Source organism: Carcharhinus amblyrhynchos, chromosome 3, assembly GCF_965287045.1.
Source record: "Carcharhinus amblyrhynchos chromosome 3, sCarAmb.v2.hapA, whole genome shotgun sequence".
Classification (NCBI taxonomy): Eukaryota; Metazoa; Chordata; class Chondrichthyes; order Carcharhiniformes; family Carcharhinidae; genus Carcharhinus; species Carcharhinus amblyrhynchos.
Genome location: NC_137326.1, coordinates 76,635,347 through 76,657,413, shown reverse-complemented (window position 1 = coordinate 76,657,413; position 22,067 = coordinate 76,635,347). Strand labels below are relative to the sequence as shown.

The 22,067-nt window shown below is 42.6% G+C and overlaps 1 protein-coding gene across 1 annotated transcript in view; it reads left to right on the top strand.

The window, feature by feature from the left end:
* The window catches only part of LOC145341206 (serotransferrin-1-like), a 103,143-nt gene that overhangs the window by 38,898 nt on the left and 42,178 nt on the right, over positions 1–22,067 (top strand). The window contains exons 15-16 of the mRNA XM_080186129.1: positions 1,355–1,539; positions 2,768–2,960. Coding sequence (XP_080042255.1) covers positions 1,355–1,539; positions 2,768–2,960 — 378 coding nt within the window. The remainder of the gene's footprint in view (positions 1–1,354; positions 1,540–2,767; positions 2,961–22,067) is intronic.

Sequence of the window (22,067 nt, the reverse complement as noted above, 5' to 3'; positions counted from 1 at the left end):
CCCCCCCCCACCGATCTCAAGCAGAGAGTCATCGGACCCACTCCCCCGCCCCCCCCCACCGATCTCAAGCAGAGAGTCATCGGACCCACTCCCCCCACCCCCCCCCACCGATCTCAAGCAGAGAGTCATCGGACCCACTCCCCCCCACGCCCCACCGATCTCAAGCAGAGAGTCATCAGACCCACCTCCCCCCCCCCACCGATCTCAAGCAGAGAGTCATCGGACCCACTCCCCCCCACGCCCCACCGATCTCAAGCAGAGAGTCATCGGACCCACTCCCCCCACCCCCCCACCGATCTCAAGCAGAGAGTCATCGGACCCACTCCCCCGCCCCCCCCCACCGATCTCAAGCAGAGAGTCATTGGGCCCACTCCCCCGCCCCCCCCCACCGATCTCAAGCAGAGAGTCATCGGACCCACTCCCCCCACCCCCCCACCGATCTCAAGCAGAGAGTCATCGGACCCACTCCCCCACCCCCCCCCCCCCCCCACCGATCTCAAGCAGAGAGTCATCGGACCCACTCCCCCGCCCCCCCCCACCGATCTCAAGCAGAGAGTCATCGGACCCACTCCCCCGCCCCCCCCCACCGATCTCAAGCAGAGAGTCATCGGACCCGCTCCCCCCCCGTCCCACCGATCTCAAGCAGAGAGTCATCGGACCCACTCCCCCCCCGTCCCACCGATCTCAAGCAGAGAGTCATCAGACCCACTCCCCCCACCCCACCGATCTCAAGCAGAGAGTCATCGGACCCACTCCCCCCCCCCCCCCCCACCGATCTCAAGCAGAGAGTCGGCGGACACTTGACACTTACCTCCTCATTAACCCTTATTGATAGTGCTTTAATCGGCCTTATATGGAGCATGTCTGTTTTGCGCCAATTCCAGATAGGTGAATGCAGTGGTAAAGGGGGAAGTGCTGGTAAAGTTGGGTGTGCGGCCCATTAAGTCAATTTAAATGCATGTAAATACATTTAAATGGCGGTTGCACCCGTTTCAGGTGCTGTTCCAATCGCAGTCATTTTCAGGCCCTAGTAAAGGGGGAACCAGTGTGGAGGCGGGTGCAGATCGTGCTACTCACCTCACACCCAACTTCAACAAATTTTTGTGTCTGAAAACAGGCACAACTTGATGGTAAATTTGAGCCCATGGACTCATTTTTGGCATAGGAGTTCCAACGTGGATTTATTAAAGACAGGTTGTGTTTAACAGGTTTAATGACACTTTCATCAATTGATCAAGTGATCAATTGTCTAATAGAGCATGTATGTATTTTCAAAATAGCTCACTAAGGCTTGACTGGAAAATTCAGTCAAATGATATAAAAGGATAATTATTGAAATGACTTTCTCTCTCAGGTAATGGAAAGGCTGACTGGAATCAGGATCTGATCTCTTCTGATTATTATCTTTTGTGCAAAAATGGCAGCACAGTCCCAGTCAACCAGTTCATGAGCTGCCACCTGGCTGATGCCCCATCACATGCTGTTATGGCACGTCCAGACAAGAGGGCAAAAGTTCTTGAACTGCTGAAAAATGAGTTGGTAAGTATTCTACCGTGCAATTTTTGGAAATGCAGATGGTCCATTACAAGCTTCATCGGTGAATTGCAGCAAGTAGAAACCTCCAGAAATCAATCCCCCAAATGACAATTCACAGTTCAAATGGAAAGAGCAACTTAGTTTCAGGATCTTCATGGTTGGGCTGCTGGTTGACACTGGGCAGGGTGTGCAAGGTGCACAATCAGCCTAGTCCTAACCAAAAAAGCAAGTCAGCCTGCCCAAATTTCTCATTGGAGTGGACCTGCCAGCTGACTCCAGGGCCAACTCCAGTTATCCAGTGGCTAGGCTGAGAAAAAACATTTCCAAGACAACAGGCCATTAGCCATCGTATTTGGAACTTTGCCCAAATTTGGAAATTGTAAGATAATTTCAGCACTTCAATTCCACCTGTCCCCACAAGGAAGCAAGCATTGAAATGCAGTAGATTTCCTCCAGTTATAAATTCAATCAAGGTTCACATCAGCTCAGTAACATTCCCAGCCTTCAGCCTCACAAAGGAGGCTCTTGTGAAGACTGACACATCTGCAGCAAAACCAAAACACAAAAACCAGCATGTAGGGGAATGTATAGTGGGAGGATTCTCTAGATATTAGTATTAGTATGTGTTAGTCAATGGGGAATGTCAGTATTCCAACTCATCCTTGAGATAAATAAGTCAAATATGAAGCCATTCTCATAAGAAGTGACAATTTGGAACTCTGTCTTCCAAAAGGTTGTACATTTTAGAACAATTGGAGCTTTAAATGTGAGATTGATAGATTATTGTTGCATTAAAGTGTCAAAGAATATGGAGTGAAGGCACATAAATGGGGTTGCATATTCCCCTCCAATTCACACACCATCCCAACTTGGAAATATATCACTGTTTCTTCATTATCACTGGGTCAAAATCCTGGAACTCCCTCCCTAACAGCACTGTGAGTGAATCTACACTTCAAGACTGAGAAGTTCAAGAAGGCAGCTCACGGCCACCTTCTCATGGGTAATTAACGATGAATAATATGGGCAATAAATGCTGGCCAGCCAATGACGTCCACAATCCATAAATGAATTTACAAACATTTGACTGCAGGTCAGCAATAACACAGTTGAAAGGTAGAGCAGGCTTGAGTGGCTGAATAGTTGTCTCCTATTTATAGGTTCCTAATATAATTCACTTTCAGACCAAATTTGCTGTCATCTCTAATAACAAGTTTGCTTCAAATTCCAGCTGAGACATGGTCGTGGTGGATCAGAGGAAAGCAAGTTCGCAATGTTCAACTCAGTGCTGTTTTCAGGGAAAGACCTCCTTTTTAAGGACTCCACTCAGTGCCTCATTGAAGTCCCTGCCAGTGATTACAAAAGCTACCTGGGTGACAATTACATCCGTGTCATGGAGGGACTCCAATCCTGTGAACCTCTTGGTAAGTATTAGTGAATTAAAAACTTCAATCAATGTGGCTCCTTATCTAATTATTGTTGGGTTTTTAGTGGATGTGTAAAGCAAGGGGTGCCTGAGTTCAGGTCAAGTCCACTTACTCGAGGAGAAGCAATAAGAATGCTTCCCTGGGCTGTTGGGAGCAGGTGTCTTCTCAACATTCTGGGGGCATGATCTTACCAGACATCTACTCCACTGCAGCAAGGTTGGAGAATTTGGTGCTCAGCCAAATTTCCTTTCACTGCAATGGGATGGGAAAGTCCCACTGGTGTGAATGCAGATATCATTCTGGTTTTTGAGTCTAATTGGTAGAGAGGGAGTGACAAGACCAATTATGACCATTGCGAATGCCAAGCTCACTATCCAAATAAAAAATTCTACAATGATAGAGTTTGTGGGTGATGTGTTTCATTCAATGTATAATTCGTGGTGGCCTACTATACAATAATCAATGTTGAAGGTATGTGTTACAGGGTATTCCTAGAATCATAAAAATCATAGAAACCCTACAGTGCTAAAAGAGGCCATCTGGCCCATCGAGTCTGCACCAACCACAATCCCACCCAGGCCCTACTCCGACACATTTACCAGCTCATTCCTCTAACCTATGCATCTCAGGACACTAAGGGGCAATTTTTAGCATGGCCAATCAACCTAACCCAACCTGCACATCTTTGGACTGTGGGAGGAAACCGGAGCATCTGGAAGAAACTCATGCAGACACAAGGAGAATGTGTAAACTCCACACAGACAGTGACCCAAACCAGGAATCAAACCCAGGTCCCTGGAGTTGTGAAACGGCAGTGCTAACCACTGTGCTATACCGTGTCGCCCTCTGCAGTGTTCTTATAAGTCTCTCTTCCTTCTGAATATGGCAGGTTTCGAGGGGCTTCAGTCTGCAAGTCTAGACCTGTTCTAGTGCTCCTGTTTTCTTTTGTTTACTACTGTTTTGTTAAACTTCATTATTTATTTATTTATTGAATGTCGTTCTTTTAACAATGCATTCAACTACCTTATTTGTGGACTCAAGTCACTGCAATATGGAGCCCACTTACTAGTATCCGTGTCTCACTCCCAGGATCTGTGTTGCTTCACCGAATGCAACCTTTTATACTTTGATGGATCTAAACTGAGATCTGAAAGCATGAGACTGTCCAATTGTTTGACAGCTATACGAATGGAAAAGCAGTCAGGCATCTAGGCTTCTGCTGGGACACTGTGCACTATAAGAGTGTACAAATTCCCTGTTCACTTTGATGAAACTACTGGACAGTTTGGCGTCTGGATCTGAATTATGGCTCTGGAGCTGTTGGTACTACAAACAAGTGTAAATTTTCCCATACATAACTGTGTATCCTTGGCTCTGCCAAGCTTTCAGCACTATGCTGGTTTGGACCATGGTGCTGACTATAATGTTGATCAGATTACTCCAAAAGTGTTAGTCAGAAAAAAAACTATAGGCCCAACAGGACTCAAGAATGATTGAAAACAATTCTTCTCAAATGTCTGCAATGAATGGTACCACTTTACAGTGCACCCATGAAAGGGAAAGGCAGAGAATGAGGAGGGAATGCGATCATCGAATGTATTAGTTACTGACCTTCGACTGCTGAAATCTTTCACATTCAGCCTATATTAATGAGATGCATCCCTGGCTGCAAGGATGCCATGCAACCTATTGACTCAACCTCTTTTTGATTGATAACCCAGTGCAATACAAAATGACAATCTTTCTCAGAGAGAGTATAGTTTGTCTGATGTGGGAAATGTTAAAAGCACTGCTGTATTGGGAAGTGTTCCTCTATGCCTGTGACTGAATTGTGTTGAAAGAGTGCAGAAGGAATATTATTGCATTTAAAGCATGTGGTACCTATTGGCAGTTCTCGATGGGGCAATGTACACGGTGGGGCAGGGAGATAAGGGCATGGATTTATCCTGTATCCAACTTATGATGTACTTGACTTGGGAGTTAGCATTGAGTGCCTTAAGTAGATTTGTTCCATTTATCACTACCTGGAAGAGCATAGAACTTCATAAAATAAACTGCAGAGTTGTAAAAGCTGTATTGCTGCAGGGGACGTTCACAGCCACATTCTCAGCATCTGTTACTCTCTCTTGCAGAGCTTCTGGAAGCTTGTTCCTTTGAACACTGCTGAACTCCACAGTGAAGAACAAACCAGGGTTTCTGTGCAATGGCCTGGAATTCCTCCATTCTCTCCGTTGGTGTCTGTCCATTTAAAATGATGCTCCTGTTATACTTTTCTGCACTTAATAATAGATTAACTGCACATTTGATGAGCTACATGTCACACTACTATTGAAAAGCATGTTGATTTTGTTTCTGTAACACATAATAAAATATGTATGGTTATTTCAGACTTTCTGGATATTTTTGTAATGGCGGCTGCATCTTGAATAGTAATTTAGCCACAATGCTACTTGTTTCGCTTTTTGAAACAATCCCTTCCAACTAGCTTTCTGATCCCTGTTGACTGAAAGTTCCACGGGCACAGATGGTCAATTTGGCTGAGGGTTTGCTTCTGAGTTTAGTGAAATCGTCATGAAGTCCTGATTGTTCTTTTCCAAGTTATATGTAGAAAGAGAGAAGGTGGCAGGAATCAGTTTGAAACTATCAGAAAAGTGACAGGCAGAGAGTTTGAACTGAACCAATGGTTGGCAATCATTAAAAGAACATAAACCCTTCCCCCTTTTAAGAAGTAACCCAGCAAAGGATCAGTGTAGTTCTTAGACAAAGATATGTTAGACCATCCAGGGAGAGGAACCTAGCAGCTTGTTCATCGGAGCCAGGCTGCAATTTTCTGATCTAGAGTGGGATGGGATGTAGGGTCTAGCTGTAGACAGGACAATTTCTGTACAGACAAGAAAGGAACTTGCACCCATCACCTGGAGCCACAGAATTATAAACCAATTTAACACACACCCTCAGAATAGCCTACAACTGGTTAGGCCACTTTTGGTTTCAAAATCCAGCTTCCGCAGTAATTTGCTTTTCTCCAGAGTTTAACCTCAAAGCTTTAAGGTATGATATTATGGGGAAAAAATTGAATCGCTTGGACAAGAACAGATTAATTAAGGAAAGACAGCATGGATTTATTAAGGGCAAATTGTGTTCAACTAAATTTAATGAACTTCCTCATGAGTGAACTAAAAAGGCTGATGAAGACAATACTGTCAATGTGGCGTACGCAGACTGGCTAAAGATGTTGAGAGAAGTGCCACATAATAGGTTTGTCAGCAAAGATAAAGATCAAGGAACAAAAGGACAGCACGGATATGAGTGACACGAGACAGGGTGATGGGGCACTGTTGTTTTTTGGACTGCAGGAAGGATTCCTGGGGTCAGTACAAGGTCCACTTACTTTCTTGATACATATTAATGACCAAGTCTCAGGTGTGCAGGGCACAAATACAAGATCTGCAGATGACACAAAACTTGTAAATATTATGAAGCGTGAGTAGGTTTGTCATAGGATTCTAGTGGACACAGACAAACTGGTGAAATGGACAGGCATGAGGCAAGGAATGCAAAGTGGTACATTTTGATAGGAAAAATGAGGAGAGGCAATGTAAAGAGCACAATTCTAAAGGGATGCAGCAACTGATGGAGCTGGGATATATATACATACAAATCATTGAAGGTGGCAGGGTAGTTGGAGAAAGTGGTTAAAAGGCATATGGGATTCTTAGCTTTATAAACAGAGATATTGGAAATTGTTATGGTTTGACCTCAACTGGAGTTCTGTATTGGGTCCAATTTTGGGCACAGTGCTTGAAGAATTTGATGGCTTTGTGAGAAGATATGGAAAAGGTATAAGAGAGTTTTTCCAGGGATGGGGGACTTTCAAATACACAAATTAGGAGAGGAGTAGACCAGTTTCATGGATAGATTGAAGCAGCTTGGATTGTTCTCCTTAGAGAAGGGAAGGTTGAGGAGAGTTTTGATGGACATATTCAAAGTCATGAAGGATTCAGACAGAGTAGGTAGGGAGAAACTGCTCTCGTTGATGTGGAAGCGCTGAGAATCAGAAGTCATCAATTTAAGATGGTTGGCAGAAGAGCCAATGGTGACATGAGGAAGACTTTTTTAATGTAATGAGTACTTATGATCTGGAAAACACTACCTGAGAGTCTGATGGAGAAAGATATAATCAGATTTTTCAAAAGACAATTGGATAAGTACTTGGAGAAAATGAAAATGCAGGGCTAAGGAGAGAAGACAGGGGAGTGGGACTAGCTGAGCTGCTCTTGCAGAGAACCAGCACCAATATAATGGGTCAAACGGCTCCTTCTGTGCTGTAACCATTCTATGAGTCAACGAACCCAAGGCCTTGCTTACTTGCACCTAATCTGGCATATTGACCTGTACCTAGTAGAGGCTGAAAACCAATTCCCCCACCAATCCTCATGCTTCCCCTGGAACCATGACCCCACCAGTGGACATAAAGTCATTATTTCCAGGACTATCACTGACCTCATCTCCCCTGGAGATATTCTCTCCCCAGCCTCATAGTCCCCCAATCCCACACAGCCATTATTTCGCAAGGTGTCCTACTAACCCAATTATTTCAGCCTGTTCCTGTCCCACTGAACTGATCTCTTCCCACCTTGACATTCACATTTCTGCCCTTGTCCAGTCTCCCTGTACTATATCCATTTTGATTCCCTCTCTTTATGGTTTACAATTTCCTGCGCCTAATGGTCTCCTCTTCACAACGAGCATCCTATCTGTCTATACCTCCACCCCCCCCCACCCCCCACACTGGGATATCTTGGGTGCCCTCCACTTGTTCCTAGAAGCCCAATGAGTTTCCATCCATCACCACCCTCTTCCAGTTGCCTGACTGTGTTCTCTAAGTGAACATCTTCTCTTTGAACTCACTTCGGCCAAATATGGGGACTCACATAGACCCTAACTATACCTGTGTTTTTGTGAAGCATGTAGAACATTTCTTGTCCCAATTCCACTCGAGCTCCTCAGCCTAACTCCCCTTCTGGTACATTGATGACTAGATTGGTGCATCTTCCTGCTCTCACATGAACTGGAAAACTTAGTCAACTTTACTTCCAATTTCCATCTTTCTCTCACTCTCCATCTCCAACTCTTCCCTTGCCTCCTCAATGACTCTATCTCCATTTCTGGGAATAGACTAACAACAAATATTCATTATGAGCCCGTTGACTCCCACAGCTCCCTCAACTACAATTGCTTACATCTTACACCATGTAAAGATTCCATTCCGTTTTTCCAAATTCTCTGTCGTTCTGATATAACTTCCTTTTACCTCAGCCAAAGGTTTGCCCCGCACCCACTGTGGTTGACAGACCCCTCCAATGTCCCAACCAATTTTCCATACTCCTGCTCTCAACGCTTCCATTACAAAACCATGACAGAATTCCCCACATTCTCCACCCCAGCAGCCTCCATATTCAACAGATCATCCTTCACCATTCTTGCCATCTCTGGCATGATGCCACCACAAAGCACATCTTCACCACTTATTCCTTTTCAGAATTCTGAAGGCAGATTTCCTCTACGCAACTCTGGTCCAATTCTTCATCAACCCAACACATGTGTCATTCCTACAGCACCTTTCCATGTAAGCTAAAAGGAAGATGATTGCAGAGCATTCCCATGTATAGAGGCTCTGTTTTTCATCTCACAAGGTGTGTACCACATGCTAAAGGTATGGCAAGATTAACTTCAACCACCAGAGGTGGATTCTTAGCAATTCCTGAAGTATTGTGCACAGTCTTGGTCTCCTTATCTAAGGAAAGATACAATTTCCATAAAGGGAGTGCAATGAGGTTTCACTAAATTAATTCCTGGTATAGAGGGATTGTCCCATGAGGGACAATTAGATAGACTGGACCTTTATTTTCTGGGCCTCGAAAGAATGAGAGGTAATGTCATTCAGACATTCAAAATTCTTACTGGGCTTAACAGAATAGATACAGGTTGGATGTTTGCCCATGGCTGGGGGGGTCTAGACTCATAGAGGTTTGCAGCATGGAAACAGACCCTTTGGCCCAATTTGTCCATGTCATCTTTCTTTTAACCACTAAGCTAGTCTCAATTGCCTGCATTTGGCCCATATGCCTCGATATCCATCTTACCCATGTAAATGACTAAATGCTTTTTAAATTGTACTTGCTTCTACCACTACTTCTGGCAAGTTATTCCAGACACTCACTGCCCTTTGTGTGAAAAAAATAGCCCCTCTAGACCCTTTTGTATCTCTCCCCTCTCACCTTTAACTTATGCTCTCTAGTTTTAGACTCCCCTCACTTTGGAAAAAGATATTGACTATCTAGCTGATCTATGTCCCACTTTGTTTTATAGACCTCTATAAGATCACCCCTAAGTCTCCTACGCTCCATGGAAAGAATGTCCCATTCTATCCAGCCTCTATCCAGCCTCTTCTTATAACTCAAACCATCAAGTCCCAGTAGTATCCTAGCAAATCTTTGCTGCACTCTTTCTAATTTAATAATATAACTTCTACAATAGGGTGACCAGAACTGTACATAGTATTCCAAGTGTGGTCTTACTAATGTCTTGTTCAATTTCAGCAAGATGTCCCAACGCCAGCATTCAATGTTCTGATCAATGAAACCAAGCATGCCGAATGCCTTATTCACCATTCTGTTCACCTGTGACTTCACATTCAAGGAGCTATGAACCTGTACCTCTAGATCTCTTTGTTCTGGAATTCTCCCCAGTGCCCTACCATTAACTGAGTAAGTTCTGCCCTGGTTCAGTCTACCAAAATGCATCACCTCACATTTGTCTAAATTAAACTCCATCTGCCATTCATCAGCCCACTGGCCCAATTGATCAAGATCCTGTTGCAGTCCCAGAAAACGTTTTTCACTGTCCACTATGCCACCAATTTTGGTGTCATCTGCAAACTTACTAACCATGCCTCCAAAATTCTCATCCAAATCAATAATATAAGTGACAAGTAACAATGGACCCAGCACTGACCCCTGAGACACACCACTGGTTACAGGCCTCGAGTTTGAAAAAGAATCCTTTACAGCCACTCTCTTTCTTCTGTCATCAAGCCAATTTTGTATCCATTTGGTACCTCATCCTGGATCCCATGAGATTTAACCTTATGCAACAACCTACCATGTGGTACCTTGTCAAAGGCTTTGCTAAAGTCCATGTAGACAATACCAACTGCACTGCCCTTATCTACCTTTTTGGTTACCCCTTCAAAAACTAGAGGACATAATCTCTGAATAGGGAGAAGGACATTTAGACTGTGGTGGGGAGGAATTTCTTCACTCAGAGGGTGGTGAATCTTTGGAATTCACTACACCACGAGGCTGCGGAGGCTCAGTTTGCTGACTTTGTGGAGCTTACTCTCTGATGGACAAGTGACTGGGTGGACCTTACTGTTCTATATAAGAGTTTAATGCCTTCAAGCTTGAAAAACATAGAATATTTACTGAAATGTTCCTGAATAATCATGGTCCGGTTCATATTGTGATTTTGTCCAGGTCCTCTAAACAGTTTGTTCAGTTTAGAGCATTAGTTATTGCCATCTGGAACATAACTGGAAGAAAAAAACTGATCCACAACTAGGGAAAAAAGTGGAAATTAATATGCAATTACTGAAGGATATGAATCCACAAAGGAGATTTTCCAAGTTGACATTCAACAGCACAGGTGATTTAGGCACAGCGTACATTGAGAAGTTAGGAGCATGTCTCTAAAGGCACTCACCTGTCTTCTCTTCCCTGGAAATGAGTGGAAGGTAATGGGGCAGAGAGCAGTGATGTATGGGCTTGTTTGGGCAGAGCCAGAGGCTATAGGGTGTGAATTGCATTATGGACAGAGGAAGCATGGAACAGTGAGAGCAGCTCAAGGCCTCTATCAGTGCTGGGTGAACAAGTGAGGGGGACTGGAACAGGAATCCAACTGCTTAGGACTAAAAACTGGACAGTGCTACTCCCCCTGAGTTTGAGAAGGCCTGAGATGTGGAATGTACCTTCTGTGAATATGTGCCTGAGGGGAACTAGCAACAGGCCACCAGCATACCAGATCTCAACTTTGCTTCTTTGCAATGTTTCAAATCTGGTTGTGACCCTAAATCCACTTTGTGAAGAGTGGGGATAGGAAGGTTTGGAATCACAATTTTTGCCAAATGCACAGCATCCCTGTCCTCGATGTTCAACACTCAAGTTTGCAACAGGGCTGATTTGAGACAAGCAGATGAGCTCTGGATGTGTGCTTGGAGTGATGGACAATGGTTGTCCATCGTAAGGAGTTTGGTTGGGATTTTCCAGGCATGCCATGGCAGGGCCCATCATGAGAGATGCAGTGGGACAGCCAAAGGTCCATTGACTTAACAGTGGGACTTGAAAACCCCATCAGTGAATAGGGTCAGAAAATCCCAGTCTTTGTTTCCTTTGGTTAAGCTTTTGGTGGAATAAAGAATAAAGGAACTATTATACATTCTGGCTGCTTTTTGGTCCAGCATTACTTTTTAAAGTAGACCTTCTGACCGGTTTGATAGTCTCAGATTTTCTACACCCAAACAGTTCACCGTGCCTAAGCAAAAAGCTCAGCAAAATCTTCCTCTGTCAATAGACAGGCAGAGTCAGAGGTCTGGTCAATAACAGGGAAGATTACAACAGAGGAATTAACTGCAGCAAAATAAACATTGATTGCTGAAATTATATCACGGGTTAGTTTTAAAGTTTATTAACTTTAATGTAAAACTTTAATTTAAAAGAGGGATTAACATAAATTTAAAATTAAACTGTAAAGTAACTGCAGCAAAATAAACATTGAGTGCTGAAATTATATTATAGATTAGGTATATAAAAGCACTAAATATATTCCTACTTTCTGAACAGCACATGTGTCAGAGTATCAGAGTAACAGAAGAAGAATTAATATGGGATGAGATTAAAAGGTATAGAAAGACAAATTGCAGTTACTGAAAATCTGAAACCAAAATAGATAATGTTAGAAAAACAACCTGTACTGAAAAGAAAAAAAGTTGAAGCTTCAGAGTGGGGTGTGTGTGGGGGTGGGGTTTGGTTAGATCAGTTAGTTAGATTGTGGTGTGGAACGACACCAATAAAGTGGGTTCAATCCCTATGCCAGCTATGGTGGTTCATGGAGGTCTGCTTCCTTGTCTTGCCTCATACTTGATGTGGAGTGACACCCCTCAAACGCCCCTTCTGCAAGAGAATGCCTGTGGTCTCTTGTGGGGCTAAAATTCATTGCCTGATATCCCACTCAGAGCTTTTGGCAGTTCTGGAAGAGGCCACTTTGGGAATGTAGCTCAGACAGAGAAATATGAATTTAAAATTAACAAAAAATAAAGTCCTAGCCTGGCCAACCTCTCCCTATAACTCAGGCCCACTAGTCCAGGCAACACCTTAATAAATCTTCTTTTCACTTTTTCCAGTTTATCAAGGTCTTTTCTACACAGGGTGTCTAAAACTGTATACAATATTCCAATTGAGGTCTCACCAATGATTTATACAACTGGAACATAGGGCCTGATTTTAACATTGCTTTGTGCCCATTTTCAGGTGTGAATACTTGGTAAAGTCAGGCGTGAGGCAAGCAGCGTGATCCGTGCCCACCTCCACACCAGTTTACTAAGGCCCGAAAATAGCTGCAGTCAAGACCACGCCCAAAATGGACGTGATGGTGATTTAAATGCATTTGCATGCATTTAAACTGACTTAATGGGCTGCCCAACTTTACTGGCACTTCCCCTCTTTACCACCGTGTTTGCCCATCCAGAACTGGCACAAAACAGACATGCTCCAAAGAAGCCCAATTCAGGCAATGAGGTGCCTGGTGTCCAATGGTTCTCTGCTTGAGATCGGTGGGGGGAAGGAGGGGTTCACTGCCGCTCTGTCTGAGATCAGTGAGGGGAAAGGGGAGTCCACTACCACCCTGCTTGAGATCAGTGAGGGGAAAGGGGGGCCTACTGCCACACTGCCTGAGATCGGGGGTGGTTGGGGTGGCTGCTGCCACTGCCCAAAATCAGTGAGCGGAAAGGGAGGAGAGGGCTGCCATTGGTTTGGCTGGCGGGGAGGTAAGGGGGCCAGTAATGTTGGAAGGGTGGGCCCAGGAGGGATATGGCAGGGAAGCCACATTCTATCATTTTTTTTTGCCCGTGCGCGGTTAGAGGCACTGATTGGAGTAGCAGGATTTTGGGCATGTTAAGCCTTACCCACAGGCTTCTGCAGCACAATTTGGAATTGCTGATATTTTTTCAGGCAGAGTGCACATGCGAGTGCCTGAGAACAGGTCTAAAAGTCAGATCTAATAAACCCCCAGTTCCAAGTCTGCCCAACACTTAGAATAAAATAGGACCCACAATGTCCCAACCCCTATACTCATTGCCCTGATTGACTGAAGGCTAAACACCTTCTTCACATCCCTATCTACCTGTGATGCTGCTTTCAACAAACTATATACTTGTACTGTCAGGTCCCTCTGTTCTTCAATATTCACAAAGACACTGTAGAAGTCCTATCCAGGTTTGACTTTCCAAAATGCAACATCTCACATTTCTCTGTACTGAAATCCATTTGCCAATCCATGGCCTACTTCCTTAGCTGATCTAGATCCCCCTGTAACTTTTGACAACCTTCTTCACTATCAATGATACCTCCTAATTTATTATCATCTGCAAACTTACTAACCATGCCTTGTATGTTTACATCCAACTCATTTATATAAATAACAAATAACAGGAGTTTGAACACTGACCCCTGAGGCACACCACTAGTTACAGGCTTTCAGTCTGAGAAATAATTCCTACCATCGAGTCAATGTTGAATCCAAATTGCTAGCTCTCCCTGGATCTCGTGCAACCTAACCTCCAATTACCCTGTCATGTGAAGCTTTGTCAAAAGCCTTGCTAAAGTCCATACAGACAAATCTACTGCCCTTCTCTCATCCAGCCTCTTAGTTACCTCTTCGAAAACTTCTAAAATATTCATTAGAATTGACTTGCCATGCACAAAGCCATACTGACTATCCCTAAACTGACCTTGACTATTCAAATGTTAGTGGATCCTGTCCCTCAGAACCTCACCAGTAACTTACCCATCACTGATATCAGGCTCACTGGCCTGTAATTCCTTGGCTTGTCTTTGTTACCCTTCTTAGATAATGGGACAACATTAGCCACCCTTCAGCTTTCCCCAGTTAATTGGGCTGGTTGTGTCAGGGTTAGTCAGTTCAGGTCCACTGGGTAGTCAGATTGGGTGAGGTATTTAGGTTTGGTAGGCAGTACCCCATGTGGTAGGGGGTAATCGTGTAACTACAGAGGTAATTGGGCCTGGTCAGTGATGTAGCTGGGTTGGGTCCAGTGGTAGTGAGATCGGGTAGGGAGTGTAGTCGGGTCAGGTCGGTGGGGTGGTCAGGTCAAGTCAGGGGATAGTTGGGGATGGGTCAGAGGTAGATTATTAAGTCATTTGTAAAGTTACACCCGTGTTAATAAGTTTTTAATCTGCCTAATATTTCCTGGGTAACTATCACAGAGTTGTCTGAAGTTTCACTCAGAGTCAGAGACATTTGTGGAGGTTCCTCAGAAGCAGAGGAATTTCCCATTGGAAGTTTAAACTTCCTGAACAATTCCCAACAAGGTCAATACATCAGAACTCCCAGAGGGGCCCCATAGTCCATCTTCAGTCATAAATATGAACTGCGACTATGGAAAATAAAAGATATAGACCATTTCAGTTTGTGGTGACCTTTTATCAGAACAGACACAAGGCATCATCCTGTCAATTTAAAGCTCTAGTTTATAGTTTCAGAATCCAAAAGCTCTTATTGATTCATTTGCCGTGATTGGTCACATTTCTCACACTGATCACTTTCACTGTGACCTTTGTCCTAGTTGTGAAAGTAGAACTCGGTGTATTGTTGAGAAACATTCTGCTGTTCAGATACTTTGATAGCTTTGAGCAGTAAGTGGCAGTGTCACTTGAAGCCTGACATTTCTGCTTCTCAGCTATCACTAGCCAGGTTAGGTTGCACACTAATAAGCCAATCAGCAGCATCAAATGTAGAAGAGAAACAGCAATTAACAGCCTTTCATCCTAACACACCAATTAATATCCATTAGAAGTGCATTTCACTGTTACAAAAACTTGGCAAGAAGTTTTAAATTATTCATTTTGTTTTAGTTTGCTCTGTTTCCCTAACTGTAAAAAAGGTTATGTCACCATAATCCCATCCGACCAGAGGCTGTGACTGGTGGTGATTTAATCTGTGGATCAACACACCTCAGGCATGAGATAAGATTGAGAATACAGGGCCTTCATGAATAACCTCAGCTGGCATGGGAATTGAACCTGTGCTTACTAACCAGCTGAATTAAATCCTAACTGTACTTGTATGCATGTATGAGTGTGTGTGTATGCACATGTATGAATGATGTGTGCGTACATACGTATATGCGTGTATCATATTTGTGTGTGTGTGCGCACATATGTTTGATGGTATCAATCTTTCTGAGTGGAATTTTATCATTTTTGAAAGCCGTATAACATGATTAGGCCATATGCCATAATGTTTAAACCCAATCAGGAAATACTCACTTATTGCTTACTCTTTTTCTGTACTTGTCTGTCACCAGTTGAAATTTCAACATCTCAGCATCCAGTAACCCAGTTCAACAAAGGGTGAACGTCTATACACCCTAAACTCTTCACACTTCCCTCACTCACCTGATCAGAGCGTGAGTTTTAGAATTACAAGCAATGAGGTGCCGAACTGCAAGCAAATCAATAAAAAGCAACTAATTTTTACATTTTGCAGACTTTAACTTTCCATAAATTTACAAGTAACGGTGGTGATTTTCACTATGTTGATCTGCTATTAGCACAATGGTAATGGTCTCAAAATGGTGGCACGTCACCTTAGGGCTCAGCAACTGCCCAAAGTACAAAACACCTACTCACCAATCAGCCTATTAAAGATGAAGTTTAGTTTGGCTTAAATAGGATTCTGATTGTTACTTCAGGTTGGAGCTGGTTAGAATTTGTGCAGTACAGGCTTCAATAAATTCCATGCGCAATGGATCCCAGCAAAAGTCAATGCTAAATTATTTTTGGGTAGCCAGAAGGAACAGGGCCCTCAAAGATAATCTGGGCTGCTGCTTCCCTGGCTGCTTCCATGATTATGACTTCTGCCCTCAGCTTACCATCACGGCTCACAATGTTTAGGCCTCATTTAACATGCCATAGTTCATTTGTTACATGTAAAGAAGACTGGAGCCTCAAAATCATTCTTAATGTCATTGGTTTGCACATTTGGTTTGAATTTTGCTTAAAGCAATTTTACTCTTGCTGCCAAATTGAAAAGTTGGGAGGAAGAGAAACATGAATTGCCCATTGGGGTGCTTTATATCACCTGAAAGTGCGGTTGTCAACATTAAAAATGTGTTTCACCTACTCATCCTCAGAACATATACATCACAAGTATGACTGGTATTTACTGTTCATTTCCAACGATGTTCTGAAAATGGTGCTGGGTCTTCTTCTTAAAGGATTGCAGTTCATGTGGTGAAGTGCAATGTCCTAACTCTGTTAGGGGTTGTGCATTTTAAACAAAAAGAAAAAATGTGGCTTGCACATGTAAATTCAAACTAACATACAATGGGTTTATTGAAAGAGATGCTCTCTGCACAGTGTACAAACTGAAACTAAAAGCAGGAGCCTCTGAAACATCCCAATGATATCGCCATCAAATTATATGACTGGCTCTGAAAGCAATCATGCAACTACTTAAATATATAACATGCAGGTACCTTAATGCTGAGAAGTAGGATGTCCCCAGTTATAACCCAGCAATGATAAAGAAGTGGCAATTCATGTCCAAATGGGTGTTTTTTTGATTTGGAGAGGAACCTAATGATGATGGTGTTCCCATGCACTTGCTGCCCTTGTCATTTTTGGTGGTGAAGGTGCTACTTAAGAAAAATTGAAAGGCCTAAACCAAACAGATTTTATATTATGATCCAAAAAGAACATCCCTTTGCCAAAAAACAAAATGAATCGAGTCATGAGCACAAGGCTGTCTATAGGACATTGCTATGTGCATCTTAACTGACATGTTTCCTGCATTGCCACAGTGATGATATTCCTAGAATATGTAATTGATGTAAAGTATTCCTGGAACTTCTGAGGTTACAACAGGCACTATATAAATTCACCTTCAATAAATGAAGGATAAAAAATTGGGGGAATATGGTTGTTTCATTAACAGAAGGAGGTAAAGTCAGAGAAATGTGTTAAGACCATGACAGACAGGTAGTTCAACTTTGGGCCACAGTAAGTAATACACAAGTGTCCCCTGAATGCCCTGAGTTACAGACCTAGATTTCGCAAACTGGAAAAGTACTGGATCTCAAAAAGTGTTACCCAAGACATACAACTTTGTCAAGGAGATGAATGAGTTCATTGTGTGCTGTTACAAAGGAAATTTCTTGGCAATGGTTCAGTCATCTAACTGATGTCAGGTGACGGACTCATTTTATAGCCTTGGAGTTATAACTTCCTCTGAACTGAAGTAATGGGAAGACTGAAGCAATTGTTTTCAGCCCCTGCTATAAACTCCATAATCTTACCACCAGTCCTGTTCCTGTCCATTGTCTCAGACTAATTTAACCTAGTCATCGCCTTAACTGAACCACCAAAGCGATCTCCTCTCCAACACAAAGACCAACTATTTCCATCTCTACCAGTGCCTTCATTTGTCCCACTTTCAACCACCTGATGCTGAAAATAAAACAATTAATTACTCTAAAGCTTTCTTTGTTGGCTTACTATTCTGTATCTCTATCAAACTAAATTGTTCCAAAGCTCTATTGGCCATGTCCAATCCTGTACCAATCACCCATCCCCCTATTTCACATTACTATTTGGTTCCAGGGGCCTCAATGTTTCAAATTCAAAATTATCATCCTTTTGGTGAAACCTTTTCATGAACTTGCCCCAACCCCATCTCTGTTAGGTATCTCCTTGAACTCTATTCCCGTGTCTCTGGCCAGACCATCATTCACTCTATGAATGGCAGCCATTTCAGCAGCTTACACCTAGTCTTGAGTTTTCTATTTAACCTACTTTGACTTTTTCTCATTCTTTACGATCAATCTTAAAGCCCAACTGTTTGGCTTCTGGTCACCTTTCCAGACAGTTCCTTTGTTGACTTTGTTCCTGTTCTTGGTCTAATTTTAGTCCTGTGAAATGCCTGCGATGCTTTTCTACATTAAAAGCTCTAATAAATGCAAGTTACTGTTTTGAGATATGTTCAGACCTAAGGTACAGTAACTGCTGCATTCTTTACAACGTAAGGTTTAGAGGGATATGGGCCAAATGTAGGCAAATGGGACTAGATCAGTTCAGGAGACCCGGTTGACATGGATGATTTGGGCTGAAGGGCCTGTTTCCATGCTATATATCTCTTTAACCCTATAACTCTAAAACTTCATTAGGGTGATTGCTGGTTACCGACAACAACATGTATTTGTCTAACTTGGAAAAATGTCCCTGTAAATATTGACCTTTATATTGTGCATTTCATAATCTTAAAAAAATCTAATGACCTCTATAGACAAGGAGATAGTTGAAACATAGTCAGTGTTGTGATGGAGAATGACGCAGCAGTTATTTATTACACAACAAATCCCACAAAAAGCAATGTGATCATGACCAGGTAATGTTTCACAGACGTTGGGTATGTAATAAATACTGGCCACTCTGACATGAGGGAGAATGCCCTGCTCTTCTTTGATATTGTGTCATTCTTGGTTTGATATCACATCTCAAATCTGATGTTGGCATAGTGATATTGTCTTTGGACTAGTAATCCAGAGAACTGGGGTTCTACCCCAGACACCTGGGTTTGGATCCCACCGTGGCAAAGAGTAGAATTTGAATTCAATAAAAATCTGGAATTAAAAGTCTAATGATAACCATGAATCGATTGTCGTAAAAACCCATCTGGTTCACTAATATTTTTCAGGGAAGGAAATCTGCCGTCCTTACTTGCCCTGGCCCGCTTGTGACTCCAAGTCCACAGCAACGCGATTGGCTCTCAGTTTTACCAAAGAGATGCTCAATTGTATCAAACTGCTGGAATGTCAATAAAAAGGCATTTCTGTTGTCAGATCCTCGCCCGTGCCAATTCAATGACGGATGAGGTGGTAGAGTTCTGGTCAGTGTCACTAATCTATCTGCTGAATTGCCAAAGTCAGCTTTCTTGGAATCACCCAACATAATGGCTGCAACATATTGCCATCTATGCTCATGGACAATCCAAAGACTGATTTGTATTTTCTTAAACTTTCATCTGGACTCTTAACCTCTTATCTAATCAGTGTGTGAATGTGTGTGTTACATTTTTAAAAAATATTCTCTCTAATTTTTAACAGCTAATAAACTTACTCTTCCTAAGAAAGGCTGGCTAAATTGGCTCCTTACAGAAAAGTGAATAGATTTGGACTGGAACAGGTATCCACAGTGGAAAGGGATTCCTTTTAAATTAGCCTTGTTGTGACCAACCAAGGTGTCAGGTGGAGCTGAAGGTGGGGGTTGGGGACCAGTTGAATAAAGAAAGGAAGCCAGATAACTCTTCCTCACCCAAGAATATAACAAAATTGGGACCTCATTGAGAAATTGACAACTTAGAAGATCCAGTCTGGGGATCGACCATTACAACCCCACAATTGTCTGACTGAGAAGCATAAGTGTTACTACTGAAGTAAGGCTAATGCCATGCAAGCCACTTTCACAGAGGATAAATGAGACAGTTGAACCTTCTCATTCAGAGCTGAGGATACCACCAATTGACTGAAACTGATACAAATTAAGTTTTACAACCTGAATTTCCCAGGTTTTTACTAAGAGGGACAACCAAAATCATTGCCAACATGGTCCATTTAAATAAGGTCTTATAGGGAAGTAAAAGGCAAAGGAATTTTACAGAGAGTTCCAGAGAATAGAATCTACAGGAAAACGCTAGGACTGAGAAATCTGGGGATGCACCAGAGAGCGGAATGAGAGAAACAGAGAGTTCAGAGATGGAGCATTGAGAGGTTACAGAGAGGGAGACACAGAGAGAGTTAAATATAAGGTTGACAGTTTTAAACTTGAGATGTTGATGAATTTGCAGACATTGCAGGAGTGATGTAAGAGTGGGATTTCTAATGCCAATACTATCAGTAACACTGAGATCAATCAGGACAAGCCAGGAATAGAACTTAGATCGAAATCGATGCTAATCACTTGAGAATATATTTGGGAAATGTAACAGTTTAGAAATCAGTTCCTGACCACATTTTGCACAACTTATCTGTATTTACCAATATTAAATTAATGCCAATTTGGAAACAATAAATCTTAAAACGCGAAACAGAATCCTTTTCATTTCCCAAAATGAAGTGTTTGTTTGAATTGCAAAGGTTGGTTTGTTCTAGTAAGTTCTTGTGAAACACTCAATCAACAGAGGTTGCTGGTGTCATCAGATCTGTCTTGCCAACTCAGGGCTCTTTAAAAGGGAAGGTAAAGCATAGAGACTTCCTCAGAGCTGCCAGTTACTGACTGTTTCTCACTTTCACCCGTCTCTGAATATCTAGGGCAGGATGAGGCTGTTGTTCACAGTTTTGGTTTTGGCAATTATTTGTAAGTTATTTTTGTTCTTTTGGAATTATGTTCACTTGAACTAAGTGCTCACTGTGTGGTATCTGCTCAGGTAGGTGATGGTCAAATGGATTATTTTGGGGGATGACATAAAGGTTTTATCACTGGACTATTAATCCAGAAATTCAGCTAATGTTCTGGGAACCCGGGTTTAAATCCCACCACAGCAGATGGTGGAATTTGAATTCAATAAAAAATGTCACCACCCTCTGCGTGAAACAAGTTGCCCCTCTGGATCCTTTCATATCTCTCCCCTCTCACCTTAAACCTATGCCCTCTAGTTTTAGACTCCCCTATCTTTGGGAAAAGATATTGACTATCTAGCTGATCTATGTCTCTTATTATTTTATAGACATCTATAAGATCACCCCTAAGCCTCCTATACTCCAGAGAAAAAGTCCCTATCTAACTCAAACCATCAAGTTCCGTAGCATCTTCGGAAATCTTTTCTGCACTCATTCTAGTTAAATAATATCCTCTCTATAATAGAGTAACCAGACCTACACATAGTATGCCAAGTGTGGCCTTACCATGTCTTGTACAACCTCAACAAGACATCCCAACTCCTGTATTCAATGTTCTGACCAATGAAACCAAGCATACCGAATGCCTTCTTCACCGCTCTGTCCATCTGTGACTCCATTTTCAAGGAGCTATAAACCTGTACCCCAAATCTCTTTGTTCTATAACTCTCCCCAACACACTACCATTATCTGAGTAGGTCCTGCCCTGATTCAATGTATCAAAATGCATCACCTTGCATTTATATAAATTAAACTCCAGGTGCCATTTGTCTGCCCATTGGCCCAGTTTATCAAGATCCCATTGCAATCACAGATAACCTTCTTCACTGCCCATTATGCCTCCAATCTTTGTATCATCTGCAAACTTCCTAACAATGCCTACTAAATTTCCATCCAAATCATTAATATAAATGACAAATAACAGTGGGCCCAGCACAGATCCCTGAGGCACACTACTGGTCACAGACCTCCAGTGAAAAACAACCCTCTACAACCACGTTCTGTCTTCTGTCATCAAGCCAGTTTTGTATCCATTTGGCTGCTTCATCCTGGATCCCGTGAGATTTGACCTTATGCAACAACATACCATACGGTATCTTGTCAAAGGCCTTGCTGAAGTCCATGTAGACAATATCAGCTGCACTGTCCTCATCTACATTCTTGGTTACCCCTTCAAAAACTCAATCAAATTTGTGAGACATGATTTTCCAGTCAAAGCCATGCTGACTGTCCCTAATCAGTCCTTGCATCTCTAAATGCCTGTAGATCCTGTCTCTCAAAATACTTTCTAACAACTTACCCAATACAGATGTGAGGCTCACCAGCCTGTAGTTCCTAGGCTTTCCCTGCAGCCCTTC